The 13,107-nt window shown below is 33.2% G+C and overlaps 1 protein-coding gene across 4 annotated transcripts; it reads right to left on the minus strand.

Moving 5' to 3' along the window:
- Positions 1 to 239: 239 nt before the first annotated feature.
- Positions 240 to 12,356, minus strand: LOC132300223 (disease resistance protein RPV1-like). Of its 4 annotated transcripts, none has more exons than XM_059797225.1 (7): positions 12,235 to 12,308; positions 6,683 to 9,140; positions 5,464 to 6,019; positions 3,422 to 4,523; positions 2,889 to 3,344; positions 1,814 to 2,734; positions 240 to 1,725 (listed from the first exon to the last, which is right to left on the minus strand). In XM_059797225.1, exons 3-7 carry the CDS (start codon positions 5,964 to 5,966, stop codon positions 1,087 to 1,089), a joined length of 3,621 nt encoding a protein of 1,206 aa, XP_059653208.1. In that variant the 5' UTR covers positions 5,967 to 6,019; positions 6,683 to 9,140; positions 12,235 to 12,308; the 3' UTR covers positions 240 to 1,086. The 4 variants fall into 4 exon arrangements, with proteins under 4 accessions (XP_059653208.1, XP_059653210.1, XP_059653211.1 ...); XM_059797227.1 differs by having other exon boundaries at positions 6,683 to 6,751; positions 12,235 to 12,285; XM_059797229.1 differs by lacking the exon at positions 6,683 to 9,140 and having other exon boundaries at positions 1,307 to 1,507; positions 1,627 to 1,725; positions 12,235 to 12,341.
- Positions 12,357 to 13,107: the final 751 nt, after the last annotated feature.

A 13,107-nucleotide genomic window follows, 5' to 3' on the forward strand; every position in this document is an offset into this window, starting at 1 on the left:
ATTCACCCTGGATTGTGAGTTTCTTTCCCTCTTCATCATCTCTTTGTTCTTACTTTCATGTGCTTATCAATTTCTTCTTTGAATTATTATTTTTTAAAGCAGGCTCGCTTTATGCTCTGTTAGGTAGGAAAAAAAAAAAAAAATTGAATGGAAGAGAAAGTATAAGAGATGGATAAGACAATCTTAAGAAAGAGATTGTGTTGTTTTCTGAACTTGACTTGACTTTGTTTTTTCATTCGAGTTATGGAGTTTTAAGAAATAAAAATAAATAAAAGGATAAAGTTAAAAATATTTATGGCTGGGGAGGTTTCCGTTTCTAAAATTTCTTTTTCTCTCATTTTTCTTTTTTTTTTCACAATTTTTTTCTTTCCAAAACTAATGATTAATGCCACTTTTGTGGCCGATTGGCATTCAATTTTATTATTATTATTTTTTTATCTATCTAAATCTATATTTATATTCATTTATTTTATCTTAATAACGCATTTTTCTTTTAACTCTTAAACCCGATTCTATTTATTCTTTCTCACACCCCTAACAAAATAAAGAATTGTGATAGGAGGTTAAACGAGGTTATGTGCCCCGAGTTGAATTTCCATGACAGAAAAATGTTGTAATTGTCACTTTTGTCCCTGTCTACCGTGAATGTAAGTATAATTATCCAAATTTAATTTGCACCTATTACACTACTTATTGTCTTCTCTTGCACCCTTTTTTATTTATTTTTATTTTTTATTTTTTTTTGTATTAACGCATTTCCATTATTTTCTCGCTCCGTTAACAGAAAAATGAAAGGTTGTCCTGATTTAGCGATATTAAATAGTTTGGGATATTTTTCAACTTCAGGTAATTTCTTCATAATTTTGTATAAAAATTTGTTGATTTTTTAATTAGTTTACTTTTTCCGTTTTATAAAGAAACAGCCAGCGGAGATTATACATTTTCACAAAATGTAGAAGCACGTTAAAAGTTGGTTATTGAATTATATATATATATCTATAAATTAGTAGGTTATTGAATTTAAAAGCACTACTACTACTACTAATGTTACGAGTCTATTTAACAATCCCGTTTATTTTTGCTTTATCAGTTATCTAATGTTACGAGTCTACTCCTCTTGCATCGAAAAAACCATGATGGCAGAATTAGGCGCGTTGATTGGAGGTAGTGGAGACAAGAACCGAGGTAAGCTTTTGTGCTTGGCCAGAGAAAACGATGATGGCAGAGGAAGTAGGCACGTGTCCTCACCTGATACACTGACAAATCAACATTTTGACAAGAAGGGTAGGTACCCTTCTCTTCTTCCTCAAACACAACATGGATCCCAAACTCCTTTAGCTTAAAACCCCAATTTGATCGCCCAACGAAAAACAACGAAACATTCAATTCATCACCAGCTTCCACTAATTGATTCACAAAACTCCAATGGCTTAACCATACCATCTCGTTCCCTTCATCTGGAACGCCCATGAATGCTGGGCAATATATACACCTCAGATCCCTTGTCCTATTACTCACTTCAATCATGCAGAAGTTAGGCCAACCAGAATCCATCCAACTACCAGTTTGTGCATAAACAACACATACATTCAAGCCTTGGATCTTGAAATTAGGATTTGAAGGCACCTTAAAACATATTGAAGATTCCTTGCTCTTAATGCTGAACCAGCCTGGAACTTCATTACCAGGGAGAAAAGTGCTAAATATACCCAATTCATGCAGTCCCTACACCATGTAAACCACAATTTTTAACTCTTACAAATATGAGTGTGTGTGTGTAAGAGAGAGAGAGAGAGAGAGAGAGAAAACTCACCTGTAGAGGAACTTTTCTGTTAGTTTTCGTCATAGGGTTGAACAAAGAAACTTCAATATTTCTCAGGAATTCCAAGTTGGTCAAACCCAAATTGCTAATCATCACTTCATCAAAGTTTCCAATGGGTTCCAACTTGAACAACCCCTGAACCTCACTTAGTTTGTCACAACCATCTGTAAACAACATCAGTGAATTCAACAGGTTTGGAAGATTTGTTATCATTTCCAATGACCTGCACTCCTGTAAAATCAACGTCCTTAAACTCATTGGAAGCTCTGGAAGTAACTGGAGTTTTGGGCAGTCGTATAGATAAAGACTTTTGAGCATAGTGAGACCCTTGATGCTCTCTGGTATGCTACAGATTAGATTTCCACTTAGATTCAACTTCTGCAACAGGGATAGGCAGCCAAGATCCTTTGGAATAGCATCATCTGATAGGTTGCAGCCAGCAAGACTCAAGACTGATAATGAGCGTGGTAAAGAACACAATGAAAAGCTGATCGATTCTGGTCTTCTTCTTGGTCCAAATAGACATTCCCGGAAATGTGACGGCCATGATCTTAACCCAGTAGTCATGGAGGATGATTGATTTATGCCAACTCCGTCTGCAAGGAGCATTTTCAAACACTCCATCTTGCCCAGCTCTTCTGGCAACTTCTTGAGCTTTAAACAACGAGATAGAATGAGTACTTCAAGACATTTTAGCCCGCCAATTTTCGATGGAAGCTTCCGAAGATTTTTGCAACCTTCTAGATTCAACAGAACTAGTCTCCCTAAATCCCCAATTGATCCATGAATCTCAATCAAATTTATGCAATTTTTAAGAATCAACCTTTCAAGATTGGGGGCTTGTGAGAAGTCAGGCGTATTGGTAAGACCATAGGAATGACTGAGATTGAGGATTTTCAACGATCTGAGCAACTGTTTAAAAAAGTGGAAAATATTAGTATAACACACTTGACAACCCAAGCATTTTATGAATGCACCACGCAACGGCCCATTTGGAAACTCATTTATATGAATATTTATATTAATCACCAATGAAAATAAAAGGAAGAAAAAGTTAGTTTGAGACCTTGTTTCCATTCCAAACATGTTTCAAGCTACTATTGCGCATGTCAAGGGCAACAAGACTCTCCAGAGGAAAGCCACTGGGAATAGATTCCAAAGGGAACCCACGCCAACACAACCATCTTAACTTCCTAGGGAATTCTTCGTAGTCTCCTGTGAGCCTTGTATTATTCAGCTGGAGTAGTCTTAATCTGTGCATCCTTGAAAATGCATCAGTTTGTAAATCTACTTCATCTGATGTGGAATGCGATCTTGTTGAGGCAGAATTTATGGGAAGCCAAGAGAAGAACCCTAGACGACGCCGCTTCAATGAATTGTTCTCCAATAATAATGCTGATTTGTCAAGAAAGTCTTCTGAATAGTGCCTTTTTGCATTATCTAAACCAAAGAATTCCTCGGTGGACCTATCTTCTTTAGATGCATTGAAGTTGAGGATGAGGCCCTCAATGGAATCTGTTCCCTGATAAGAGGACATGAAAAGTAAGCATACCAACTAAAAAGAATACAAATAGACATCATGAGAAACATATTTCTTACAGTTTTTTCATTTAATACACTAAAGGCATCCTTGTGATGCCACAATCTGCTGCGTTTCCCAAGTTCCTTGGGTGATTCTTGGCGGATGATTTCTCTCCCCATGTCCCGAAGCAATTGATGCATTGTCAGCTTGTTATTGTCATCAATAGTTATGAGACATCTATCGACGAGATTTTGAATCCCAACTTTTGTATAGAAACCACACCCATCTAGAATTGTAATTGTGAATTCTTTATCCTTTCTAACAAAGAAACAAGCAATATCAAGGAATAAATTTCTGTCATGGTCATCTTGTAAAGAATCAAAGCTTATTTTTATTTTCTTTAGGATCTGACTGTCAGGAATAGCTTCCAATTTCTTTAATGTGCTTTCCCACACATCTACAGGTCTGCCAGATAGGGAAGAACCTAGCACTTGAAGAGCTAAAGGAAGCCCTCTGCAGTACTGTATGACCATTTTTGACATCTCCATGTAAACTTCAATGGGATGGCCTTGTCCAAAGGCATGCCAACAGAAGAGCTGAAATGATTCACCATCATTTAATTCCTTAACTTTGTGCATCTTATAGAGTTCACGTTCCTTCAGCAATTGCTCATGTCTAGTTGTTATGATAATTTTGCTTCCTGGATAAAACCAATCTCGCATGGCGAGTACTGCATTTAATTGGTCTGATTGATCCACATCATCAAGAACAACTAAAACTCTTTTACAGCAAATAGCATGTCTAATCTTAATGATTCCTTCGTCAACACTGCTAATTTTTTCTTTTCTCCCCTTTTGAATATCTGAAAGAAGTTGTTTTTGTAAACTAACCAAACCATTGGATTGTTCTGATATTTCTCTAATATTTGCGAGGAAGCTGCTACCTTCAAATCTGTCAAAGTTTAAGTTGTAGACAGTTTTGGCGATTGTTGTCTTCCCAATTCCACCAATTCCACATATTGTCACTATGCCAACATCCGTCGATCCATCTTGAATCCACGAATTAATGTCTTCTACACGAGAATCTATTCCAACTGGGTATGGACAAACACTCAAAACCGTGCGATTCAATTTGTTCCCAATCTCTTTCACAATTTTTTGAATAAAACTTGCCTCCTGCCTACAAAATGCAATGAAAATGGATAAAGCATATTGAAAACATCATTTGTTAAAATGAAACAACAAATGATGATAATAAAAATAAAATAATACAAATTAAGTGGTGTTCAATTTTGGCCATTACTACTCGTATACAAACATAGACTGCCTAGTATTATGAAAATCTCAAATTGACATAATTTCATAGGTTATGCTAAAGATATATGAAAAAAAAAGAGAGCATGTTCACAAAATTCAAGCTCCAAGTCAGATAAGAGAGTTCATGAAAAGGGATTCATGTTGTCCACAATCCTATTTCCATTCTTTTGGCTTCATCACTTATTTCCAGAATTTTTGTGACTGCTGAATTTATTCTCAAAGTTACTTTCTTTGTATCTTAATTCCATATATGTTTATAATTTGTATTATACTTGTAACCTTCGCACACCTCGAGTTGTCATTCATTTAGTCATTTTAGCCCTTTCATGCTCTGTCCATCTTTTCTTTTTCCTATTTCAAACCGTTTGAAGAGAAATCTTCATATTTCTTATCATCAAATCTCTATCAGTGTTCCAGAACATCGATAAATTCAGATTCTTAGTAAAATCTAAGCAGTCTCATAAATAAGTTTATAGACTCAACATCCAATATTTGGAAACCAGTCAAACCACTATACCAGAAATCGTAAATAGGACAGTAATATAACATCCCATTTATATATCAGTTTTGGATGGTGCCAAACTTTCATATTTATCGATAATTTGGCTAAAAGTATATATATAAATTCATAAAACATTTTGATAAATGGTATATAGATGGTACTAATAATGTTTCAATACATTTCAAATAGTTTAAGCCTTTACCATTAAGAAATAATGCTGATAGTGAGTAAAATTAGCATCTATTGGCATGAATAAATTGAAAGTATTCAATCAACACTACTAACACTTAAAGGAAATTACCCATCTATTATAACCATCCCTGCCAGATCTGCAACTTCTCTCAGAGCTGCCTTCCACCTATTTATCTTGTCCAACCCCGCCTCTTTTTTTTCTTCTGTCTCTACCTTAAATTGTTCTTCGTATATAGCAAATGCGTGTGCAAAACTCCCTGTCTGCTTTCTTACATGGGATGGATCCACATGATAGAAGACGGGCAGAATCATATGACCAACAGTCTTCTTGCGCTCAAGGATATTCAAAAGCTCATCAAGACACCATCTTGACGATGCATAGTCTTTTGAGAAAACAATTATTGAAATTCTCGACTCTTGGATTGCCTTCTTTAGTTCTAAGTTGATATTCCGTCCTCTCTCTATTCCCTCATCATCTCTAAATGTGCGTATTCCTGCATGGAGTAGAGCTGCATAAAGGTGATCAGTAAAGGTATTCCGAGTATCTTCGCCTCTAAAACTCAAGAACACGTGATAAGAACATCGAGTTGAGGACGCTTCTCGGGCTCCCATAGCGGCCACTGAACAAGGCTCTAAGAGATCAATGAACAAGGGATATATGCAATCTGTACAGACAACCAGTATTTGGGTAAGGTCAAAAAAATTAAATCAACAATATTACGTAATCAAATAGGCAAAGTCAATTAAATCCTATATATGAACCGAAGTACACGAGGAAAATGCTAAAAAGGGAGATGCTCTAATGAATTATACATGAGGCAAGGGTTAAATAGAAACACAAATTTAGCTAAAGAATTTCCTTTCAACTTTATATATAAGCACTCTTCGACTTAAACAACATCATTTTCAATCTTTCCTCCAATTAAAGAATTGAGCCTAGGTAACAAAAATTCTTTTGGCATTTATTGACCTTCGATCTTTATTAATCCAAACTTATATATTAGTTTTAATCATACTTACTTACATTCCAAGCTTATTATAAATTTATGCATGGTTAATTCCTACTAGCTTAAACTTGTAGAACAAATTGGATGGTTGATTTGACAAAGAGAGACAGATATACCAAGACATCAATAACAAAGAAACCAAACCTAGTGCCTAGTTTTATTCAGGTTACACATCTATATGTAGTTTCAGCTTTTTTCATGAATGCAAACACTTACAGTAACAAATTAAACACAAACAGAACATACAAAATAAAAATTGATTAATGATCCATGTAATAAACTTGAAATATTGAACAAAGGGTTTTCAATTGTAAAGGTTACCTGTAATTAGCAAAACCCCCCAAGAACTGGATTGACCACTCCACTAAAAGATTGAATTTGTTCTGCTCACTATGAAGAGAGAGGAGAGAAGCGAAAAAAGGAGTGCCAGAGAGAATGCGAAGTGTCAAATGATAAAAGGGGAGGAAAGGAAAGGAAGGAAATAACCATTGGTGGGATCCACAGAGGAAGCTTCCCTGCCAAACAAACATTGATAATATGCTATTCCCGTTGGGACAGTTCTGAAAATGCAGAATCTATATGCTGCTTTGTTAATATATGCTATTCTCCATGTGACAGTAATTTTGATAGGGGTAGTAATTTGGTGGGTTTGGGCCGGTCGTGAATGGGCGGGACAATAATGGGTCATTAGTTCATTATCAACCCATTATGGTGGGTTAAAAATGGGTTGGGTGTCAAATGGGTTGAGCCGAACTCACACCCAACCCAATTACCCAAATTTTTTTATAAACAAATTGTCAAATATTTTTAATTCTTGAATACCAAAAAATAAAAAAATTGTTCTTGTAACAGTTTTATATTAATTTTCTAATCTCTGGTGTTATCATTTTTTTTTTTTTTTAAGTCAAATACAACTTATTACTCTGCTAGTATAATTAATAATATATATATATATATATAGAAAAAGGAATTTTAACCGGTACAAACATGGTTTTAATTTCAATATTTTTTACCCAATAAAATAGAAATTGAGGTTTGTAGTGCAAAAAAAAGAAATATAGAAGTTGAGGTAACATTGCGATAGAGTGCGGTACCACAACCCAGGAAAAGAAAAGAGAAAAAACAGAGAGGAGAGAGAAAACAGAAAGAGAAAGGAAAGAGATAAAAATTCAGAGAGGCCAATTTTATTTTTTCTATATAAAATCATAATTAATAACAATAAATAAGAATCACACCATCTTCCTATATAATTGACTTCCAACCCAATTACAATGACAGGATCTCCGAGCAATGGCAGGATCTATAAACAATATTTGCAATAATTCTATATTTTAGAAAGTGACAAAATTTAATAATACTAAAAAAAAATTCGCCAAAAATTTTTTTTTTCCAAAAACTAAAGCAGTGCCAAATTTGTGAGAGAGATCAATTTAACAATAACTATGTCGGCCAATGAAATTAATTTTCAAAAAAAAAAAAAAAACAAAAAATAAAAAGAAAGAGATGAAATTAATTTCTCTCTTTAAAATTTTTGAGAGAGCAAACAAAAGAGTTAAAAAAACCTTTCTCAAAAAAAAAAAAAAGGGGGAGAAGAGAGAAAACAGAGAGAAAAAAAGGGGGAAGAGAAGAGAAAACACAGGAAAAAAAAAAATGAGAAATAGAGAGAAATGGAGGAGAGAAAATATAGTTTTGTTTGAGCGAGTTGAGATGGGTACCCAATATTTACTCATTATTTACCCATGAATATAATGAGAACCCATTTTTTATCCATTAATTACACATTCATTTAAATTGATTATCCAAAAAATTTAATTTTAGTGGACAAGTTTGGGCTGTTTAATGGGTTTGGATATAAATTGTTACCCTATATTTTGACCTTAACAAAATGACGAGTTGAAAAGAAAATGTGAACGGAGTTGTATAAAATCTAAATTTTGTATTAAAATTTTCATTATCTATGCCCCGTCAAATGTTCTATGAATAACTATTTATACTACGAATTTTTTCTTTTCTTTTTTTAATTTTCTTTTTTATAATTTGGACCATGGAGAGAGTTATTTGTTTATTCACGGAAAATCACAAAACCATGTAAATTACCGTGTAATTTTATGTTAAGGTACATATATATAATATATATATATTTTTTGTAAGACCATGAACTTAAGAAGGGTAATGTGATGTGATATCTTCTTAGGGCTAGGATTTTTTATGCTTACTATGGGGCTGGATTTCTTTTATAAAAAATACATATATATGAACACTACTCTGCTAAATATCAACAAAAGACTGAATTTATTATGCTCAATCATGAATGATGAAGAGAGAAGCAAAAAAGGAGTAGTGAGAAAGAGAAGGGAAAATGTCAAATTATAAAAGTAGGGGAAAGGAAAGGAAAGGAAAGGAAAGAACTATTGGTGGGATCCACAGGGAAAGCTTCCCAGCAACTGGGCAACCAAACATTGATAATATGCTATTCCCGGTGGGACAATTGTGAAAAGCATGATACAATTACAATCTAAGTCATACAGTTCTTCTCAACACGTGTCGCTCTCACGTTCGGAGTGCTCTCACGCTCTGCACGCGCTCTCGCTCAAATTTTCAATATTTATTATATAATTTTGCCGCTCTTACGCTCCCACTTCATGTAACTTAGATTACAATATGCTTATCCGCCAACCTGTAAATAAGATAGTTCTTGACCCGAACAAAATGATACAGAGTAAAAAGGAGTGGAGAAGAAAGGAAAGAGCCATTGGTGGGATCCACAGGGAAAGCTTTCCTACAAGTGGGCAACCAAATATTGATAATATGTTATTCCCGGTGGGACAGTTCTTGACCCTAGCAAAATGAAGAATTGAAAAGAAAATGTGAACAGAGTCAATTAGGTTAAGGTATTATTATTATTATTATTATTATTATTATTATTATTATTATTTTAAGACCATGAAGTTAAGAAGGATAATGTGATATGATATTTCGCAACAATTTTTTTATGCATACTGTGGGGGTGTGGTATTAGTCTAGACAGAACGAAAATATATGCGAAATAACATCAAAATTTTACTAGTATATAGCTCCAAAGAAATTTTAAAAAAATAACTAAAAGTTAACAAAAATAACTTATCGATTAATTTTTGACAAATTATTTTATTCACCGGACTAGGCCTCAATTTCAACTTCAACCAAGATCTTTACCAAACACCAAAAAATAAAAATAAAAATATATAATTTACCTAAAAATGGATTATTGTATTTGTTCTTCAGGTTTATGGTTTTAAGAGATTATGTAATTTCCAAAATTGATGAAACAAATGAGCCTAAAAACAAGTTTAAGACTATATGCTTATACTATTACTGTAGTACATAAACTATAAAAGCCCCTTTGTTTAGATGTAAAATATTTTTCAAAAAATATATTTTTTATTTTCTAATATTTGGTTGTCATAAAATATTTACGAAGAAAAAAAAATACTAAAAGTTAACAAAAATAACTTACCTATCAATTTTTGACAAGTTATTTTATTAGCCGGGCTAGGCTTCTACCTCAACTTTAACCTAAATCTTTATCAAACACCAAAAAATAAAAATATATAATTTACCTGAAAAAGGACAACGAAACAAATAAGCATAAAAACAAGTTTAAGGCTATATGCTTATACTATTAGTCTAGTACATTAAAAACAAGTTTAAGGCTATATGCTTGTACTAATACATTAAAACAAGTGTAAGGAAATACATGTGATTCTTTCAAATTATTATATTCTTTTATCGGGATTAAAAGACAGGAAATGCATGTGTGAAACGCTGGGAATGACCAACAATAAACAACACATAGAGGATGGAAGTACTTAGAAAACATATAGCATCTCTAACCTTAATGATACAGTCTAATCAATAAAGTAGAAGGAAATGAAGCAAATTATCTTATGAAGTTTTATATTTACAGAAAAACTAGATACAGGGTCTCTAAATCAAATAGTATCTAATTGAGCTACCTTTCAAAAAATTTTAAAAGTGGTTGGATATCCAAACAAATAATAAAGGCTCAAACGCGCCACAATTTTAATTTAACTAATTACACCAGGTTTTTTTTTTCTAAAATTGGTTTGAATTCTCATTGTGCAGTATTTGTTTTAAGTACAAGTCCACTAAACTTTAACATAACCCATGTAATTCTCACAATATTCCAGTCAAGTCAATTGTAATTAACCAAATTTAATCTCAATTATTTGTCGTATGCTATATGAATCCCATTTCACCATTGCTCTTTCTAAGGTTAATTAAAACTTCAATAAAACTACATGAACTCGTGTTAGTTTTGTCATTTTATAAACTTTTCATTTCTTAAATGACAAACATTCTCTCCCCTAAAACATGACTAGTAATAACTATTGTATTTGAGAGTGTTGGGATTTTGGCAGAATTTCATTGGTTGAATGATACAATTGTGGTCGTCAATTGTATGACCGTGTGGACGGCTTAATGCTCAAGCTAAGGGTTTGATAAGGCAATAAGCAAACTTTCAGGAAAGTAATTGATAAGGAATGAATTGTTTTGTATAAAGCGTGTTATGCAGCAAAAGATGTAGATCTTGAGAGATCCCACGGTGATCCCAGAGTGATCCAAGCATTACACAATCTCCAAATCATTTTTTGGAAAAAAAAGAGAATAAATCCTCCATTTTTATACCACATATCCTATTTTGACACCAAGAAATGAAGTACTTTCTACAAATAGAAAAGAATATTCAGAAATTCAATGTCATTTGTAATAAGAGTCTTTTATTACAAAATTTTTCTTTCATACCTACAATTCTGATCAAGGGAAATAGAGTCATACTAAGTTATATTAGTTTTTTGTGTGAAGAAAATCCTTTTTGTGTGCAATCTTCAAGAGAGATATTTGAAGTTTGTCTTTTGATGGATTTTCTAATTTACATAAACCATATAATTATTGGGGATTTTTCTTGAGAGAGTTTGGTGAGCTTTTCTTCGTTTGGTGGGTGACGTTTTGTAAGAAGAGGGATTATTGTCTAGAAGAACCAAAACGTTCTTCAATTTGTAATTTTCTTCTATATAGTGATACAGATCATCATTGCCCATAGATGTAACCCTATTTGTGAGGGTGAACCACGTATAAATCTTGTCTTATGGTGTGTTTTTTTCATCTTTATTCATATCTTTCTGTTATTAGGATTTGCCATCATTGTGTATATATTTGTTTGGGTCGCCTCCGCACAAGAAGATTGGTGTCAGAAAATTGGTATCAGAACTTCCCGTGCCCAACAGGGAGCACCGAATTGGCTCCTATTTGGTGCTCCCAAGCTTAGCTAAAATATTTCCTTTCAACTTTATAGACTTGAGTTGATGACATAACACCATAAGCACACTTCAACTTAACCAACATCATCTTCCATCTTCCCACCTATTAAAGAATTGAGGAGAGGTAATAAAAATTCTTTTGCTATTTCTTGACCTTTGGTCTTTATTACATCTCCATATATATATATATATATATATATATATATATATATATATATATTCAACTTTACTAAATTTATACATTCAATTTTAATCTTACATTTACATTCCATACTTATTTGAACTTTTAGAAGAAATCGGATACTTGATTTGACACAGAGAGAGACAGAAATACTAAGACATCAATATGGGTCAAACATCAAGAACGAAAGCTTTATTCAGGCTACAGATCTACATGTAGTTTCAGCTTTTTTCATGGATGCACACACTTACAACAACAGATGAAACAGAAACAAAACATACAGCATAATAGAATAAAATAAAAATTGATTAATGAACATAGAAAATAAACTTGACATGTAGAGCAATGGATGTTCAATTGTAAAGGGTTACCTGTAATTAGCAAAATACCCCAAGAAATGGATTGATCACTCCACTTAAAATTTGAATTTGTTCTGGTCACTGATGAAGAAGGGGGATAGAATAAAAAAGTGGAGCGAGAAAGAAGGGGAAGTGTTCAATGATAAAAGGGAAGAAAAGGAGAAGCGGAAGTGGGATCCAAGCGTCCTTGTAAGTGGGAATAACCTGAGTGGACTTTGACGAATCGGACAATTTGTGACACGTGGCATGATGTCACAAATTAACCAAAATCATTTTGGTTTTTCTTGACCTTCGTGTCTTTATTACATCTCTATATATATTTTCAGATTAAATCATATGATTACTTATTTACATTCCATACTAATTTTTAAAATTATGCATCATTATTCTTACTAGCATTAGAATAAATTAGATACTTGAATTAACAGAGAAACAGATATACCGAACGCATTAACATGAAAGTTTCAACTTTTTTTATGAATGCATACAATTACACGAAGAAATTAAACAGAAATCGAATAAGTAAAATAAAAATTGATGAATGAAATATTGAGCAATGGGTGTTCAATTATAAAAGGGTTACCTATAATTGATCACTCCACGAAAAGGTTAAATTTGTTGAGGTGACCGATAAAAAGAGAGAGAGAATAAAAAAGGTGGAGCGAGAGAGAAGGGAAAGTGTGAGGGAAAAGGAACGAAAGAAGCATCGGTGGGATCCACAAACTTTGATTTTACGTTGAAGATCAATCCGTTAATTCTAAATGGCATTATCTAATAAACTCGCGAAACTTGCAGGCAATTTCTTCCTCTCACATGCAGTAGAAAAAGTGACCATTTCGCAAAACTTGACTTGACTGGAACAGTGTTGAACAACTTGACTTGACT

This window comes from Cornus florida, unplaced genomic scaffold (genome assembly GCF_030987335.1).
Source record: "Cornus florida cultivar Cherokee Brave unplaced genomic scaffold, ASM3098733v1 CherokeeBrave_3.0.0_Hap2_Chr03, whole genome shotgun sequence".
NCBI classification, from domain to species: Eukaryota; Viridiplantae; Streptophyta; class Magnoliopsida; order Cornales; family Cornaceae; genus Cornus; species Cornus florida.

Coding starts and splice junctions, on each gene's coding strand:
- LOC132300223 (XM_059797228.1), bottom strand. CDS start 5,966: ATGGGAGCCCGAGAAGCGTCCTCAACTCGATGTTCTTATCACGTGTTC. Junction 2,735..2,888: donor ATGTTTGGAATGGAAACAAG/GTCTCAAACTAA, acceptor TTTTTTAAACAG/TTGCTCAGATCGTTGAAAAT. Junction 1,726..1,813: donor ACAGAAAAGTTCCTCTACAG/GTGAGTTTTCTC, acceptor TACATGGTGTAG/GGACTGCATGAATTGGGTAT.